At 46.6% G+C, this 19089-nt stretch overlaps 2 protein-coding genes across 2 annotated transcripts; one reads left to right on the plus strand and one right to left on the minus strand.

Annotated features, from left to right (window-relative positions):
- Positions 1–994: 994 nt before the first annotated feature.
- On the plus strand, positions 995–4492 carry LOC125546187 (gamma-secretase subunit APH1-like). Its single transcript, XM_048710359.1, has 6 exons — positions 995–1240; positions 2477–2632; positions 2761–2846; positions 3308–3433; positions 3626–3753; positions 4080–4492. The coding sequence occupies exons 1-6, from the start codon at positions 1128–1130 to the stop codon at positions 4212–4214; spliced, it is 744 nt and encodes a 247-aa protein (XP_048566316.1). The 5' UTR covers positions 995–1127; the 3' UTR covers positions 4215–4492.
- Positions 4493–5242: 750 nt separating this feature from the next.
- Positions 5243–7509, minus strand: LOC125546188 (mitochondrial import inner membrane translocase subunit PAM16 like 2-like). The gene is made up of 4 exons (XM_048710360.1): positions 7249–7509; positions 7066–7153; positions 6068–6198; positions 5243–5530 (listed from the first exon to the last, which is right to left on the minus strand). The coding sequence occupies exons 1-4, from the start codon at positions 7249–7251 to the stop codon at positions 5408–5410; spliced, it is 345 nt and encodes a 114-aa protein (XP_048566317.1). The 5' UTR covers positions 7252–7509; the 3' UTR covers positions 5243–5407.
- Positions 7510–19089: the final 11580 nt, after the last annotated feature.

Raw genomic sequence — 19089 nt, forward strand, 5'->3', positions numbered from 1 at the left:
TATGCTATGGACTATCTATTGTATCGAGTTGTAGTCGATATGTGTTTTGAAAAGAAAATTGTATGCGGACAGGATGCGGTTGGGGATGCGTCCGCGTGTTTGGCTCACAGCCACCTCATCCCAGAAAAGGCCCGGACACGGCCCCATTACTCTATCCAAACGGACAGAATCCGGGGAAAACGAACATCCATTTGGGGTTGTGCGCTGGAGTTGGCCTTAATGAAATCTACAATCTATGTTATGAACTATCTATTGTATCGAGTTGTAGTCGATTTGTGTTTTGAAAAGAAAATTGTATGCAGACAGGATGCAGTTGGGGATGCGTCCGCGCGTTTGGCTCACAGCCACTGCATCCTAGAAAAGGCCCGGACATGACCCCATTGCTCTATCCAAACGGACAGAATTCGGGAAAAACGAACGTCCGTTTGGGATTGTGCGCTGGAGTTGGCCTTAATGAAATCTGCAAATCTATGCTATGAACTATCTATTGTATCGAGTTGTAGTCGATATGTGTTTTGAAAAGAAAATTGTATGCGGACAGGATGCGGTTGGGGATGCGCCCGCGCGTTTGGCTCACAGCCACCGCATCCTAGAAAAGGCCCTGACACGTCCTCATTGCTCTATCCAAACGGACAGAATCCGGGGAAAACGAACGTCCGTTTGGGGTTGTGTGCTGGAGTTGGCCTTAATGAAATTTGCAACCTATGCTATGAACTATCTGTTGTATCGAGTTGCAGTCGATATGTGTTTTGAAAAGAAAAATTGTATGCGGACAGGTTGCGGTTGGGGATGTGCCCGCGCGTTTGGCTCACAGCCACCGCATCCTAGAAAAGGCCCTGACACGACCCCATTGCTCTATCCAAACGGACAGAATCCGGGGAAAACGAACGTCCGTTTGAGGTTGTGCGCTGGAGTTGGCCTTAATGAAATCTGCAAATACTTTTTTTTGCGGTCAGGTTGTTTTTAATAAGAAAAATAAAAGTCGTGGGTAGTACCGCGTTCACAGTACATACTGTAAATCGCCCGGGTGCGGCGGGCCCCACCGCTTGTTCGACCCCGGCAGCCCTTCCGTCGCCGGCCCGACCAAAGGAGGCGGCTTCCGCGGCGGCGAGGGGAGGCCAGCCCAGATGACGGTGGCGGCGGGGGTGGGCTACGCGCTCATCGCGCTGGGCCCCGCTTTCTCCCTCTTCGCCGGCGTCATCGCCAGGAAGCCCTTCCTCGTCCTCACCCTCCTCTCCAGGTCGCTCCCCCCCTCTCCCCAAACCCCCACCCCACCCTCCCAATCCGCCGCGTCTGCTTCCATCAAATCCCGGGGTGCGCGGTTCTCGGCTTGGCGTGCCTGCCATGGCCACGGATTCGGCCGTCCCCTCGTGCTAGGGTTTGCGGATCTTTCCACTTTTGCTCGGATGGTTGGCTTGGTTGGTTGCTGCTTGCGCCTTTGTGAGATCCATCCATCCTTTATGCTGCCACTAGTTGTAGACAAGTTTTAGTTTCATGGCGCGGAGGGTTTGGAACTACTCTTCGTGTGTGTGCGCAGACGGTGGATCTGGTTGGGTTGGACTGAGCTTGTCGAACCCACTCATAGGATTTAACTTTCCCTGCAAAAAAAAAAGGATTTAACTTGCATTGTTATCCTGAAAGTGTTGTTCATACTTCTTGATCCTCATCGTCATATCCATGCCCCGTGTCTGTTGGTGTGCTGGTGCTCTATGCCGTTTGGACCTCACTTGCTAGTTCAGAACCTTCAGGAGATTTAGGAAGCGATGAGCAATCTTTGTAGCTGCGTTGCAGGCTGTGTGAACTGCGTATAATAGTAAACTGTCCTGGATAAAATCTGTAAAAAATGTACTAGGTGATTTTCTAGTCGAAACAAAATTCAGTCATATGCTAACTGTACCTCTGTGAGGACTGAATCCATGTGTATTGTTATATTGGATATTAGCGCTACTATGGAGATTATTTCAGCTATCTTTTCCATCGTGTATGACTATGGGCCTATGAGCGTATCGTTATATTGGAGGATATTAGCACTACCATGGACAGGAGAATGACTTTGTGCTGTAACTGGCATCATTGTTTCAATTCCTGTGTGAGCCATGTGTATTCGTCTTCCAAAGATATGCAGATCATGCAGAGAGAGCGGCGTAGTGCCACCTTTAAAAAATATTAACCTGACCATCTGCAATTGATTCACGATATTTTGCTGTGCCCTTCGTTTTTAGATGTAGAAAACACAAAGACTTGGTACATGCTGGTGTTGCTAACTTGTTAGCATTGTTCTTCAGTGAGAAACCTAAGGCTATGTCTGTCATATAGAGTTTGATATATGTTTTAGCTTTTGAACTGCTTGGTATGACATTATGACTTCATCAGAGCATATCAATGGCCTTTCTTGATTAGAAATATCTTTTGCAATCTATGGATATACAGTATCATGATTTGAATATTAACTTTTGCCAAAAATTTATTTGTGCAGCACGTTGTTTTGGCTTATAAGTTTGATCGTCCTCTCGGGAATATGGAGGGGGTTTCTTCCTCTAAAATCAGGAGTGTGGTGGCCATATGTCATTTTGATCCTTACATCTGTTGCATTTCAAGAAGGCACCCGTCTTGTGTTCTGGAGGCTCTACAAGTAGGTGGACCATATAAAATGTTGAAGTTATCTCTCAACTTATCTTCTCATGGCGCCAGATGCCGTAGATATAGAATATGTCGTTGATTGCTTTTCTGGTGATATATGCTGATAACTGTTTTTCCCAGGAAAATGGAAGAGATGCTAGATGCCTTTGCTGACAGAATATCTAAACCACGTCTCTGTTTGACAGACAAGATGCTAATCTCTTTGGGTAAGTTGTTGCGCTGCTACATAAAAATGTTCTTTGGTCAAGGAAGGCCAAATGTTTCTTCATCTGTCATTTTACATAAAATCTGGCTGGTGTTTATCCTAGGATTTGAATTGGAAATAGACACTGCAGTTGTCACTACCATCTTTTTATTTCTTCAAATGAACGTGTGCATATCGTAATTGGGGGATTTTCTGGTGATCGTTATTCATACCAACTCTAGCAATAGGTACTCACATAGGCTAATAATTACTGTAGTCATGGTAGAGTAAAGCACAGCTTATGTATGGCTCTCGATAATTTTATCCGGAAATACAGACCACACTGGTAACTCGAGTGAATCTAATCCAAGGATGTGCATTCAATTATTGCTCGTTGGGAGCATCTGTTCTTCATTACCTTGAGGATGTCACAAGTTATAACTGCTATTGTTTGCTCATTTCTATTTTGATTTGTTGGTGCAGCTGGTGGTTTAGGTCATGGACTGGCTCATGCGGTCTTTTTCTGCCTCAGCCTCCTAACTCCAGCATTTGGTCAAGCAACGTTTTATGTCGAGAGGTGCTCAAGGATGCCATTTTTTCTTGTGTCAGGTAAGTCCACATTTTCTTTACTCCCTAATATGTCCTCAAGGAGGTAAAGGAGCCTTCTGATTAGATGGCTGCTGAACAAAGTTTTTAAGCCAACTCTGTTTGTTTTTCGCAGTTTATGTTATCTTGTCAGCATAGTTTGTTTCTCCAAGATACCAGTTGTATTTCCTTGGCTAAACCCTCTGCTATTGGCAGCAATTATTGCACTTGGGTTCTTGGTCATCCATACTTCCTTGATGGTTATTGCTTTTAATGGATATGGAGAGAGAAAGAAGAGGGACCAAATCTTTGTCCCAGTGGTTCACCTGATTGCTGCTGTGATGGTAAGAACTAGGTCTTAAATTGTTTTTGTTGGATGATAAAGTGCCTCGCTGTCCCTTAACAATGGACCTGACAATGCTTGATCAGATTTATGTTCATAAATAGACAACTGAATAGTTGAAGCATTTTCATATTTACACTATTACGTTGTTGAGACACGGCGGACAGTAATATCTTTTCTTATTTCAACCAAGTACTTATGTTTTCAAGTAGCATATGGCACGACATGTAAATGCTGGTGCCAGAGCCTGTTGCTTTCTAGACAGTATAAGTGCATGATTCAAACTTCGCCATATGCACCACTGATTGTGTGTTCTGTTCATTTCAGACATTGATCAACCTTGTGCCAGGGGGTTGCCTTGTCGGTACACCTTTACTGTGCATAACGGCTGCGATGACCTTGTACTACTCCTGGCAAGTGGTGGGGCAGAGAATAACAGAGCACCAACATCGACAGTCTTAACAGCTAGCGCTTTGCCTTGTGCTCGTCGCATCGCATGGAGTTTCCTTGTGGGCTAATCTTTGTACTAGGACAACTGTATGTAGATTTAGCGGGTTCGCCAATGACTCATCATCTTAAGATATTGACTCCCTTATGAAATTATGATGGGTTGTATATGGTACTTGTACTGACACGGTATACTTGTAATGAGATGTTTTCAGTGCTGTCTGGTCAGGCAAGAGATTGCCGTCAGATTGGTGCTTGGTTCAATTAAATACTACTCCCTCCGTTCCAAATTACTTGTCGTGGTTTTAATTCAAATTTGAAACGGAGGGAATACTAGTTAGTAATCTATCTCTTCATCATCCCCAAAAAGCGCTAATAATTTGTTAACGGTCTCCCTGTTTGTGAATAGTTTGCTTTTTTATTTTTCTGTTGTCCCTGTGCTTGGTCATGACTGAGAGTAACCCATTCACAGCTATCTATAATTTCTCTTTGTTTCTGTGCTAGGACATAAACGAAAGTGCTCATCTGATCTAGTTCATGTGTGTTTTGTATCTCAAACCCTTCCTGTAACGATTTTCCAAACAACACATACATGTACTCCCTCTGTTTCTAAATATAAGTCTTATTAGAGATTTCAAAATGAACTACACACGGATGTATGTAGACGTATTTAGAGCGTTGATTCACTCATTTTGCTCCATAAGTAAGTCCATAATGGAATCTATAAAAAGACTTATATTTAGAAACGGAGGGAGTACTAGGCTAGCCAATCGTGTTTTTCTTCAGGGATGGATGTAGTGATAGAGATTACATCTTTGGAACCATAGCAACATCAAAGATTACATTTTCCAGCCAGCGTACTTTCAAGGGAGAAAGTTGGTGTCTAACCCCAATAATCACCCTTCAAAATTACAGGTGAATGCTAGCAACGTTGGGATATTAGGTTCAAATCACAAGCTGCTACAACAATCAAACATACCGATGATTGCAACACAAATGTGCCAACATCTGAATTCGCATGGAAACGAGGCATCGCCTCCGTAAAAACAAATCAAACGGTGTTCCTTTTGTTGAATATATTATTCGAGTCAAGTGGAACAAACTTCCTGTTACAACCAAATTTGACCTGATGCAGCAGCCCAGCATAGCTCAGACAGAACATCGACTGACAAAATCGATCGATTAGACGAAACGCTGCCCATCTCAGTTCAGTTCATTATGTCGGGCTTATCATGGTATATGGACTCCAGACATTCTTTGGCCCGGTGTACTTTCGATTGGAGATAGAAGCTTCCGCTCTTGGCATTCTTCTCAAACATCGTATCATACTTCTGCAAAATATTTAGAAGTCTGGGCATCAGTTTGTGTGTCTACAGCAAATGGATATACATGTGCCTTCCACAATCATAACTATGAGATGTTGATACAGAGCAATAAAATGATTGTACATGATGTTGGCATTGTTCAATATTCCTGCAATTTAACACCAGTATTACGCTGAAGCAAACTATCATATATGTGCTCTGATAATCTTAATTTGATGAAGCAAACCCATGGAGAAAAAACCTTAGTTCATGTGCATATCATGACAGGTGCTAGAAGATACAAAAAGAACAGGCTTATATTACCACAATCATAATTATGGGGTGATACAGAGCAATAAAATGACAGTGTAAATGATGTTGACATTTTTCAATACTCCTGCAATCTAACATCAGTTTTAAGCTGAAGCAAAATTGTGATGTGCTTTGAAACTCTTAATTTCATGAAAACAAACACATGAAGGAAAAACCTTAATTCATGCGAATATCACATGACAGGTGCTATAATAAGATGTATCAAGAGAATAGGCTTCTATCATCACACACCTTGACAATCTCTTCCCAACTCGTCTTTTCACTGATACCTAATATTTGCCGGGCTTCTTGCTCGGTCATAGCCTTGCTAGCCCTTCGAATACCATTCACAGCTTCCTGGGCAGCTCCGGTTCTCTGTGCATCTATAAGACAAATCAGGAACTATTAGTTGCATTCAGAAAACTGCATGTTGCTCAGGGAAATACTCAGGCAGATGTATGTCTCTATGCATCTAATAAGAAACCAAAGGAAGAACCCATCTCCAAGTTAGCTTTTATAATTACACACAGCAGAACTGTGTCCTGTGCAGGATATGGTCAATATCTCAGCCCATATCAGTGTTTACTAAAATTACCAATGAGATGATAAACCTAAACTACAGAATGCCATAGGTGGGCAAACAAGGGCCCTGATCTAAAGGCTTGGGACTTGCCTGGAATGCATGAAGTTGATGACACCTGTGGAGAAATTTCACAGGAAACAGTTCCAAACAGGGTCTAATGGAGCAAAGGCAAATCAAAGGTTTTGATTCATTTTAATCAAATGATAGAATTCCCTGTGTGCACCCTTGAATACTAAATGATAATTATATATGACAAGAACAAACACCAGTAAAGTGGAAGATAAAAAAACTTTTTTGCATCATTCATTTACAGTTTATAGCAGTGTAGTATTCCAGAGTGCAGACTATGCCCATCAAGCAAAAAATAAATCCTGTCACCATCATTTCACCACCACCAAGTTTTGTACAGGACACCACAACATGTTCAAAAGGGGTAAAAGAGGCATCTTTTGGCATCGATGCTGTGAGCTAGATATGCAGCAATCTAGTAATAGCTACAAAATTCCTCCCGCCACAGCTATCCTTGGCAACAACAGGCGGAAAACAAATACAGCAGTAGCGCGGATCCATTCACATTGTCAGGGGCAAGGGACGGGAAGCAGGGAACAAATATTTTTTGCAGAGGGGGAGAGGGAGAGGGAGAGGGAGAGGGAGAGGGGGCACTCACTGACGATGGCCTGGCGGTAGGCCTGCACCACGGCCCTGCCGACGACGGCGCCGCCCATGACGAGGAGTTGCCCGAGGAGCCGCCCTGCCTGCGGAATCACCCATCAGCAGAGAGAATCAGCCACGCCCGCCCACGCGGTTAGGAATCAAATCGAGAGACGGATCGAAAGCCCAGCGCACATACCATCTCGTCGCTCTGGTTCCCCTCCTCTCCGGCGGCGGCGGAAACCCTAGGCGGGCGGGCGCGATTCTCGCGGGAGACGCGGGGGCCGCGAGGGTGAGGCTGTTGGGTGGCGACAGGGGCTCGCTCCCTGCAGGCTCGACGCCGGCGGCAGCGGTGACGGCGGCGGCGAATCGCTCGCTCGCTCTCTGGCTGGCCGGTGGCGGAGACGGATTAGGCGTTGGCGAGTTGTGGGGGAGGAGGAGGAGGCGAGTCCGGGCCTTTTGTGCGTTTGGGTTTGGGTCTTCATCTTGGGAAGCAAGAAAGATTTCCGTGGTGGTGGTGGGCCTACTAGGACTGGGACAGGCGCTTGCGAGGCTGGGCCAACGTGACTGGGCCTGCGACAAGTTGGGAGAGTTCATCCAAGTGTTTCTTTTAAGGAAAAAAAAACTTTGTATACTTGTTTCTTGGTATTTGTATCCTAAAAGGTATTTTGCGATTAGGTATATTCACTTCCTCTAGGCCATAGACCTGATCCACCTTTCTAGTACATCTAGCAACTAGCTACAGAAGAAAGACCACACTCAACACTACTTTGTCAATGCAACATTCAGATTTCTCCGTATCCTCCACACATGCTCTTCCATCTCCTATTTGTTCATGTGGGCGGACCTGTGGCCCTCGCTCATGCAAGCACCATCACAATTCGGTGGTGATCGTCATTACGGAATTGGGTGTCCGTTGCAGCCACCCATGACAACGCGATCATAGGCTTAATATACCTCCTTGGTGGTTTGGGCTCCCCATGTTCATGCAACTACGTTAGTGAGTTCACTATGTCGCAACTATGGTGACGCGATCATGGTTTGTGTTTGGCTACAATCAACTCGATGAGCTCACCGGTTGTCCCCCAAGTTTCTCTACACGTTATGCCTCATGTCCATCCAACCATGGTCGCATTGGATCCGACCGTCGAGTCAATGACGAGATGGTTGATAGTGGTGATCATACGGATATTATGATGTTACAATGAAACCTAATCAAGTTCATTCGCCATTGATGAATATTAGGATTTTAATAGTGGTAGTCATATGGATAAACCTAATTCCCTATCTTTGTCGATGTTAGCTTGGCGGCTCCATGGTCCTCCTCCCTGTTTAGGCACAACTGTGATCATTGTAATGTTTCATGTGTTTGTTGATGGATACTAGGATTGTTGTGGTTGTCAATGTGGCTAGTTATACTCAGTTCCGAGGCTTTCCCTCAAGGGATTGCCGCCGGCTATAGGCGTGCTTCACTGGAGTACATTTCCCCTGGGAGGTATGCTACCCGCCAATTAGTGGAATCACCCACTCTACGAAAAATTCCATACCCATGGAAGGGGTTAAGCGCCCAGTTCATATATGATTTGTAGTAGTGATATTCCAAACACATTAGTAACTACAAGACTAAGTCAACCACAATGATGGTAAGTCTGTTAAACCAAGAGAATGCCATGATCGTGTTCATGTTGAAAATCATAATAAAATGAACAAAATTTGCAAAGGATGGATAAAATATTAATAAAGAAGAGAGAGATATTTATTGTGATGAAACAAAACCAAAACACAAATTGTATTGAATATATGGGCACATAGGTCGGATGTAGATCCTCATGCATCCAAAGTTTAATTAAAGATTGACTACTCAGACGGAAGAGTGAGTCCAGAGGCTTTGTGGTGCGAGGCGCGGAAGAAGTCAATGGAGGAGCTTGAGGTTGCGAGGACAAGATCGCTAGAAGCTCAAGTAGAAGATTGTTGGAGTGTAGAGGTTGTCGATGAGATCATAAAGGCGGCGGCGATGGAGGTCGTGGACAAAGCTTAGTACATATTATGGTTGAAATTTTTCCAGCTATTGTTTTGCTATATACTCTCTATTGTACTAAATCTAAATCACTCGTCATCGATGGTTATGGGTCGGCAACACTCCAAAACCGATAACTGTAGAGTCCACTCATTCTCAATCATATTACATCACCAAATAAAGTTATAATAGATTTTGGGTGTGAACATTTATATAAAACTCCTTTACATTTTATAAGTCATTAACATTAGATGTATATCATTTTTATTCATAAAAATCCTTTAACATACAAATATAACTTTATATTAGGCACCTAATTGTGTTGGTAAATTAGTATGTAAGGCTTGTCATATGAATAAAATGGATAGTGCATAGATATTTTGAGACAACCAGAAAAACATTGGACAAATAACATTCTGAAAATAGTTTTGCCCAATTAGAGGTATTGCATTGTGTTTACATGCTCTTAAACTATTATATTTGTGAGGGCATTTACATTTATTTTAATATGCTTAAATATCTTAGTAGAGTATTCTACATGATATGAATTGACAGATATGGAGAAATGGAGCAGAAGGGCATTCTTGGAACATTTAAGACTTATGAATTGGTTTCATAACTTAATGTTGCACTGAATTGTGAGAGTGAAATCTGTTTGCCAAATTCATATTTGTCATTCACCTAAAACGGTGAACTATTTCATGTCGAGTATGCTAATTAATTAGGAATAAGTGGTATTACCATGGCATTCAATTCTATATTTGTTGAAATACGTCCCTCTTTATTCAAAAAATGACTCCTAATGCAGCTTCCATGTTAAGCCACAACACCCTAAAAGAGCGGTTGATTATATCAATGACCAATCACGTCCATTAGATTCTAAAAGTTGGAACGAACAATCATGTCTTTGATTAAAAGACACATCCCTTAATGAAAGAGTGCCTCTTTGTGACAGATGTATTTTCTGGAAAGACACCCGTTGGTGAAATGACTTCTCTTCATGAAAAGACATATTTAGTCTATAACCTCTCAAAAGATGCAACAATTTAAATTGCCTTAACTGTGCAGAAAACTAATGTGAGAAAATTTAAATTTTGAAACTGTTTATGCACTTCAATGACTTTTGAACTTTGCAACTCTATATTTAAACAACAAAAGAATCATGTGTGAACATTTAAACACAAACTCAATAAAAACATCTAATAATACCTACTCCCTCTGATACAAAATAATTGCGACACTTATTTTGGATCAAAGGGAGTACAACAAAGCGTGGGATTTACACCAGTATGACAAGTTTTCCTTGATGATGCCAAAGGAAAAGTCGTGTAACAAACATATCGGCAAAGCTAGAAAGTTAAGCATGCTCGATCTCAGTCTCCCAAACCCGTATCTGTTCATAAGTCAAGCTGAAAAGAAGAATTTTCTCTTCTGAATTGATACTGCAGACAAGCTAACATTGCTATAACAATTAGTGTGTGGGTAAGGAAGGTAAGGAAGAAGCAAAGAATGACTTCGTGATTCATTTCTGAAGAAGAATCTTTACAAGCATTAACACTGTTTTCGCCATGAGATATAACGGTATTCTCTGGCTATAAGTAATAGTGGCTGTGATCCATTAGCAGGCGGCGAATGGTGTCACAAGTGGCCTACACATTGTTTACTCTGCTTCATACAATGCAATCAAACATAGGTATTTGCTCCCCGTGGTTCTAAAAACCAATTACAATGTGAAAATACAGTCTGAACATTCACAATGCTATTGCGGTCCTTTTTTTCTTTGAGGTTTGGGGCTGCATGTTTGCTTCATGTAAACCTGCATTATGAACAAACCTTTTTTTGTGGTACAACAAACCCACCAGGGTTCAAGTCCTAAACTTGACACTGGTGCTTACATTAAAAAAGGGATAATTGTTTCTGTGCCCTTAGTTGGGTCACCCTCGACTGATTTGCCCCTAAATTTGGAAAACACGCGGTCTTGCCCAACTTTGACCGCTCCCCTTGCGTTTTTGCCCTTCCGGCACGTCTCTGTCCAATCAGCGCTGTTTGACCGCAAACGACGCGTTACTTTGGACATCGCTTGCCCCCGTGCTCACTCACACTCTCTTATTCCCCACTCTTTCTCTCTCTTTTTCCCTCTGACGAACCCTAAATTGCGGCGCCGAGCGGCGGGCGGCCAGATCCATTGCAAGGTGATGGGGGAGAGTGGAGAAAGCGTCGGCGGTGGCCGCTGTGGTGGTAGGAATAGCACACCCCCACTGCAGCGCGGAGAAGGCGGCTGCGGCGGCACCAACGGCGACAAGGGAAGCTCCTGTGGCGGATCTGCACCAACGGTGAGAAGCGGTGGAGGATCTGCACCAATGGCGACAAGCAGGGGCAGATCTGCACCAATGGCGACAAGCGGGGTGCTACGTCTTGAGCTTGCGTTGGTTTTCCCCGAAGAGGAAGGGATGATGCAGCAGAGTAGCGTAAGTATTTCCCTCAGTTTTTGAGAACCAAGGTATCAATCCAGTAGGAGCCCATGCTCAAGTCCCTCGTACCTGCACAAAGCGATAGCTACTCGCAACCAACGCGATTAGGGGTTGTCAAGCCCTTCACGGTCACTTACGAGAGTGAGATCTGATAGATATAATATTTTTGGTATTTTGGTATAAAGATGCAAAGTAAAAAGTAAAGGCAAAGTAAAAAAGCAAAGCAAGATTAAAGTAATGGAGATTGATATGATAAGAATAGACCCGGGGGCCATAGGTTTCACTAGTGGCTTCTCTCAAGAGCATAAGTATTCTACGGTGGGTGAACAAATTACTGTTGAGCAATTGACAGAATTGAGCATAGTTATGAGAATATCTAGGCATGATCATGTATATAGGCATCACGTCCGTGACAAGTAGATCGAAACGATTCTGCATCTACTACTATTACTCCACTTATCGACCGCTATCCAACATGCATCTAGAGTATTAAGTTAAAAACAGAGTAACGCCTTAAACAAGATGACATGATGTACAGAGATAAATTCATGCAATATGAAATAAACCCCATCTTGTTATCCTCGATGGCAATGATACAATACGTGCCTTGCTGCCCCTTCTGTCACTGGGTAAGGACACCGCAAGATCGAACCCAAAGCTAAGCACTTCTCCCATGGCAAGAACTACCAATCTAGTTGGCCAAACCAAACGGATAATTCAAAGAGACTTGCAAAGATAACCAATCATACATAAAAGAATTCAGAGAAGATTCAAATATTATTCATAGATAGACTTGATCATAAATCCACAATTCATCGGTCTCAACAGACACACCGCAAAAAGAAGATTACATCGAATAGATCTCCACAAGAGAGGGGGAGAACTTTGTATTGAGATTCAAAGAGAGAGAAGAAGCCATCTAGCTACTAACTATGGACCCGAATTTTCTGTGTTGCGAGGCGTTGGCGAGTTGTGGGGGAGGAGGAGGAGGCAAGTCTGGGCCTTTTCTGCGTTTGGGTTTGGGTCTTCATCTTGGGAAGCAAGAAAGATTTCCGTGGTGGTGGTGGGCCTACTAGGACTGGGACAGGCGCTTGCGAGGCTGGGCCAACGTGACTGGGCCTGCGACAAGTTGGGAGAGTTCATCCAAGTGTTTCTTTTAAGGAAAAAAAACTTTGTATACTTGTTTCTTGGTATTTGTAAGCTATACTTGTTATGTGTATCCTAAAAGGTATTTTGCGATTAGGTATATTCACTTTCTCTAGGCCATAGACCTTTTTTTGGAATGTTGGTAGTTTGACTACCAAATTCATTGATCAGTGGGGAAAAAGAACAGAACGAGCTACATGGAGTACCCAAGGTGGGTTCGCGCCAGATATGCTCAAGCAACGAGGAAGAGAAAAGGAGAAAGGAAACAAAAAGACCTCAGACTAATCTACTCGAGCTCAGCCAGGGTCAAATGGAATGCCTGCTCCAGCCATATTCCAAAGTTGGATCTCGTCTCTTACTTTAGCGATAAACATCTCCTTCTGTAGAAGTTCCTTCTGGAAGATTCGCCTATTTCTCTCCCCCCATAATTCCCAGGATATGAGTTGGATGAGGGAAAGTGTTCCTTTTCTCTTGTCCGTCGTTGCATTGCCATGGCAGCTCGCCAACCAGCCTCTGATGCTGGTCCGGTCAGTCCAGGATGAAGGGAGCAGGGCAGTCATATTTGTTAAGTTTGCGATCTTTTCCCAAACATATCGCGACCAAGGGCATTCAATGAGCAGGTGTGATGGGGTTTCTAGACTCCGCTCACACAGGGGGCAAAAATAATTGTTGTCCCATCCCCGTCGTAGCAAGGCATCGGCGGTGAGAATCCTTCCCAATATGCCCGTCCATAAGAAGAAACGGCATTTCCCTGGTGCCCATGTTGCCCAGATCAGGTTATACCCTTCCATGTGTGTGGCACCTTCGAATTGCAGAAGGTATGCTGAACGGGCAGAGTACTCGTGTGATGGAGTGAAGCGCCAAGTGATGGTGTCTGCTTGCCCATCATGCAACACCACATTGTCCAGCAGTGCCGCTAGAGCAGTAAGCTCCGGAACCATATCTTCTGAGAGTCCCTTTGCAAGATCCAACAGCCAAGTTTCATTCCGCATCGCATCTTTTACGGTTCGGTTTTTTCGTATGGAGATTTTGTACAATGTTGGGGCAATAACCTTTGGGCTTTGTCCACTCAACCAGCGATCATGCCAGAAGTTGGCTTTACCACCATCACCAATTGTTATATTAGTAGCCATGGCGAACAACATGTGTTCGTCATCGTCGCATGGCAGCGGCGACCCCTTCCATGGCCGAGGTGGGTCTTGCCAGACCATCCAAAGCCATCTAAGGCGCAGAGCAGTTCCAAATTTGGCCAAGTCTAGCACTCCCAGGCCGCCGAGGTGTTTCGGGCGGCAAACCATGTTCATCCAACCCGACATTTTCCCCATATACATGTGTTCTCTCCACTCCATAACCAAGCGCGGCATAGTTGCACCAAACGCTTCAGGACCCAAACCGGTAGTTTGTGCACCGTCATCATATAGATGGCGAGCGAAGTTAGGCCAGACTTGAGGAGCACTAGGCGTCCACTCTTAGCCATGAGACCACCCTTCCAGGCGGCAGTCTTGTTGCCAAACTTGAGTAGTAACGGGTCAAGGTCCACCTTGATTAGGTTCCTGAGAGACAGAGGCATGCCAAGGTATGTGATCGGAAACTGCTTGAGAGGGATGCCAAGGGGCGCCATGATATTGTTTAAGTTGGCTGCGCCACATCTGATCGGGAGAGCCGTGCTCTTGTTAGCATTTACTTGGAGTCCCGAGGCTTTAGCAAAATAGTCAAGAAGCATTTTGATCATCCTCGCGTCGCTTTCCTTCGGGTTCATGAATATAGCCACATCATCCGCATAGAAGGAGCAGCGCATCAGCGGTTTTCGTTCGGGCAATTTTGTAAGAACACCGCAAGATGTGGCCCTGGTCATCATCCTTTGAAGAGGGTCCATGGCAAGGATGAATAGGAAAGGTGAGATCGGATCCCCTTGCCTAAGACCTTGCCGATGTTGGATGGCATCGGATAGCTGGCCGTTAATCATCACACGAGAGGTGGATGTCCGGAGCAGCATGGCAATCCATTCGTGCCAACGCGCGCCGAAACCTCACGCTTCTAACATATCCATCAGGTATGCCCATGAAAGCGAGTCGAAGGCCTTGGCAATATCAAGTTTCAAAAGGATTGACGGTGTCTTTGTCTTGTGTAGCCTCTTAATAGTGTTCTGAATGTACAAGAAATTTTCTTGGATGCTGTGTTTTTTGATAAACGCATTTTGACATTGATCGACCAGATCACCTAGCTTAGGGGCCAGCCTACCCGCTAGGATTTTAGAGAAGATTTTGATCAGATTGTGAAGGAGTGAGATTGGCCTGAACTCTTGTAGCGTGTCCGCCCCCTGTTTCTTAGGAATGAGCACCAGGATAGCAGTGTTAATACGCGCTAGACCTCGACTGTCCATTCTGTATAATTGCTTGAGGGCATCTAGCAGATCTTGCTTGATGGTTTCCCAGCATTGTTTGAAAAATCCCCCCGAGAAGCCATCCGGCCCCGGCGCTTTGTCTGCTGGCATTTCGTCGATTGCTCTATTCACTTCCTCTAGGGTGATTTCTCCCTCAAGGCCCAACAAATCCACATGCTCAAGATCGAGCTCATCCCAATTTAGCGCAACGGATCGTGGATGGTCAGAGCCAAATATGTTTTGGAAGTGTTGATGAGCTAAATTGCTCATCTCGTCCGAGGAAGAACATATTCCATTTGGCCCCTGAAGCACATGAATGGTGTTCCTTTTATGCCTAGCATTGGCTTTCCTTTGGAAAATTTTTGTGTTGGCGTCCCCAGCTTTCAGCCAAAGGACTCTACTTCTCTGTCTAAGTTTAATTTTCAGGAGAACAGCCAAGCCTAGGGATCTCGACTTGAGCTTGGATCGCAGTTCTCTTTCTTTAGCAGAGAGCAGTCTGAAATCTTGTGCCGTATCCAGCTGAAGAATTATTTCATTCACTGTCATGAGCTGCTTCTGAATGTCTCCGACAAGTGTTCTACTCCATACTTGCAGAATTTTGCTAAGTCTGTGTAATTTGTCACTTAGTCTAGTGATAGGACATGCGTTCCTGGTAGGCATATGCCAAGATTGATTCACCACATCATGGAAGCCCTCGATGAATTGCCAGTACGCCTCGAAGCGAAACCTTCTGTTTGTTTTGGTGATCACATCATTAACTAGGAGGAGGGGACAGTGGTCCAAAATTGAGGATGATTGCGGCAGAAGTTTTGCGCCAGGGAAGACAAGTTCCCAGTCGACATTGCAAAAGGCACGATCCAACCTCACGAGCGTTGGTGTGCTTTGTTCCTTACTCCATGTGAACCGCCGACCGATCAACTGTATCTCATGCAAGCATGATCTGTTAAGTGTGCGTCGGAAGCTATTCATCCATCGGCGACAGATTCTGTTGTTGCTTTTGTCCTTCGGATCTGTGATGAGATTAAAATCTCCAATCACAATCCACGGCCCTCCCATGGAATTATGGATTGTGGCTAGCTCATTGAGAAACGCCGGCTTGCGGCGATCATCATGTGGCCCATACACCATTGACAGCGACCAAGCAACCCCTCCTCTGACCGGTGTAAAACATACAATGATGGAAAAATCTCTCACAGCGATGTTGCTGGCATTGAAGCAATCTGATCGCCAGCACAACAGAACGCCTCCGCGAGTGCCCTCAGTGTCTAAAGACGAGTGCCTGTCGAAACGCGATCCAACAATCTCCATGCGATCCGCGTCAGAAACAGCGGAGAGTTTGGACTCCTGTAAGCACACAATCGAGCAGTTCAGACGCTCAAACATTGCGCGGACGGCCGCGCGCCTTGCCCTGTCATTTAGGCCCCTCACATTCCAGTTGATAAGAGATAAACATTCATTCATAAGGAAACACATATAGCTGCAGGGTTCAGAACCAGGCACTGATTGCCATGATCCACAGGATACAGAACAGAGAGATAGTTTGCAAGGCAGACACAACGGCGCACACGACTAACATGACACAAGTTCAGATAATAGCTAATCATATGGAAACTTGAAGAAACTGCAGGTGACGCGTTCAGCTGCAGACGCGTTAGGCAGCTCGAACAACGAGCTCGTCCAGGATCGCCTGGAGCTCAGTATCTGGTAGGCGGAGCTGGGATGGGGATTTCAGACCGGCGATCTCTGCTAACTTGGCCACATTCTCTAGTGGCATTGGGTTGCGGAAGAAGTTCAGGTACTCCAGGAGTGTGTCATCCGTGAAATCCTCCGCCCGCCTGATGAAGCCCAACTTGACGCTTATCGCCGCCTACGATCGCCTCGAAGAGGAGTAGTTGGAGCTGAGACGAAGCAGCCGGGTGCTCTGCCTGGATGCCTTCATGGCGCATAGCAGGCGCTGCTTGATGGGGCGAGAAGCGGAGGAGGGAGGGGCCGGCGCGCCCAGGATTGATGTAGACAGCAGCGCAGCGATTTTGCTTATGAAAGCACGCTGCTCGTCAATGTGCAGCTCCGAGACTTTTGCCGTGATCGCCGTCAGAAGCCCGGGCCCTGACAGATTGGCTTCCGCTAGGGCGCGTCTCGCTCGAGTCTCCTCCCGTGATTGGACATTGGGTTGGTTCAACTCCTGCTCCGGTGGCGTGGGCCGTGTGGATGCACCGGGCCCAAAAACCACTTCCGGGCCTGTAGCCTAGCTTGGCTCCCAGCACATGCTTGTGAACTGGCCTGCCTCCCAGCTCGGCAGCCAGCAGGGCCCTATCGGCAGGGTAGGCTGTTCCCAGCCGTACCGCCTCTGCGTGGCGGCAAGAGAGGGGGCCTCATCCCATATGCTTGGTCCGCCTGGCCCCAAGGATTATGGCAGCGGGGGTAGCTCATAGCTGTTGGTGTTGTGGTTCTTACTGAAGTGAGAGGTCATCGCAGTAGCTGTGATGGAGGTTGCATCATGTATGTTCTGACTAAGCCAGGGCAGGGTGATGTCGAAGAGCTGTAGATGCTGTCGTGGTGGAGAGTACAGCGGCATGAGATCAACAGGGGTCGGCTCCCAGCCCACCGCGTCAGCATGGACAAGGTCTCGGGCAGACAGTTCTGCCGATGGCAGAACAGGAGTGCTCATCACCTTGTCAAAGGTGTCCATGCCAACCGCTGCCCCAGCCATGCTCTGCATGTCGCTGCACTCATCATCGTCCAGCCGCAGCTTTTCCTCAGCGCCTTGTTGCATCTCTTGTTCCCGTGACCTAGCAAAGGGCGTACCCTGGACCAGCTGCAGAGACGGGGTGACGAACACGTGGTCCTGACTCCTCGATGCATGCATGTCCGGCTGAGCAGTCGGTCCCGCAGCACCAGCATTCTCAACCACAGCCGCACCCGAAGCCTGCCCTTGGGCTCTTGGTTCATCTCTAGGCCCCACATCACGCCGGCGATACAGGCGAGGCTCCGGTGCACGAGCCGCCGTGTCACGGCACTGCGCGCGCTCATGCACCCCAAGCCAAAAACGCGAGTGCGCCCCGCCACGCTTGCCACGCCGTCTGCCATTGCCGTTGTCCCCATCATCACGATCATCGTCGGAACGGCGGCCCGCGTGGAAGGAGCTGGTCGAGGCCAACGCCCGTGCCCGGCCCTCACCATCCTTGATGCCCATGCACCAATCCTTGTGCCTGTAGATGCGTGGCCACTCCAGCTCCTCGTCGTGATCCATCGGCGGAAGGGGCGTGTAGTCCTTAACCACATCCAAGTGAATCAGGACTGGGAAATGTGGCCCCTCGATGCCCTGCTCCGCTGGCTCGCCTTCCGGAAGCGAGTCCCTAGATCGCACAACATCGGGGCGGTTGATGACATTGAAGTCAGAGGCGCGCGGGATCAGGTCTGGATCCCAAGTCCAGAGCCACGCGAAGAGCGCGGAGCGGTTGATCTTGGTAAGGGACTGATGCTCAATGAGATCGAGCTTGCAGTTCTTCCCGAGCACCTCTTGCACATTGTCCCAGTCCCAAGCATTAAGCGGCAGGCGGTCGACGGCGACGCGACAGTAGTAGCGCCAGACCCTGCTGTCACCAGGGGGTGGGAACCATGGCCGGAGTTGGAACTTGACGCTGGCCACCTGAACGTAGCGGCCCTCGAAGACTAGGTCCCGCTGGCGGTGCTCCTGGAGGGTGACGATGAAGTCTTCGGGGAAGCAGGGAGCTACCTCAATGTCGCGCCAGGGGAAGCGGTGATCCCGCTCAATCGCCCTTGCCACCATGTCCGCCAAGATGGCAGAGCAAGGTCCCGTGGCAGTGAGCAGCAGCGCCGTGGTTCTGAGACGGTGGGACTCCTCCTCCATAGCCGGAGTGCTAACCACCGAGCAGCTTGATGTGGCCGGCCTTTGGTGCGCTGCCCCTGGAATGTACTCCCAGGCCATCGGAGCAGGCGGGTGCGGCGGCGCCGGGACACCCGAGTGTGACGAGGCCTCGGTGTTGGCCGCGACCAACGGCG

Source organism: Triticum urartu, chromosome 3 (genome assembly GCF_003073215.2).
Source record: "Triticum urartu cultivar G1812 chromosome 3, Tu2.1, whole genome shotgun sequence".
NCBI classification, from domain to species: Eukaryota; Viridiplantae; Streptophyta; class Magnoliopsida; order Poales; family Poaceae; genus Triticum; species Triticum urartu.

Bases quoted from the DNA above. Each gene is read 5' to 3' on its own strand.
- LOC125546187 (XM_048710359.1), top strand. From the start codon at position 1,128: ATGACGGTGGCGGCGGGGGTGGGCTACGCGCTCATCGCGCTGGGCCCC. The intron at 1,241-2,476 runs GTCGCTCCCCCC...TTATTTGTGCAG, and splicing joins GTCCTCACCCTCCTCTCCAG to CACGTTGTTTTGGCTTATAA. The intron at 2,847-3,307 runs GTAAGTTGTTGC...TTGTTGGTGCAG, and splicing joins CAAGATGCTAATCTCTTTGG to CTGGTGGTTTAGGTCATGGA.
- LOC125546188 (XM_048710360.1), bottom strand. The intron at 6,199-7,065 runs GTGAGTGCCCCC...TTTGTCTTATAG, and splicing joins CTACCGCCAGGCCATCGTCA to ATGCACAGAGAACCGGAGCT. The intron at 5,531-6,067 runs GTGTGTGATGAT...AATATTTTGCAG, and splicing joins GTTGGGAAGAGATTGTCAAG to AAGTATGATACGATGTTTGA.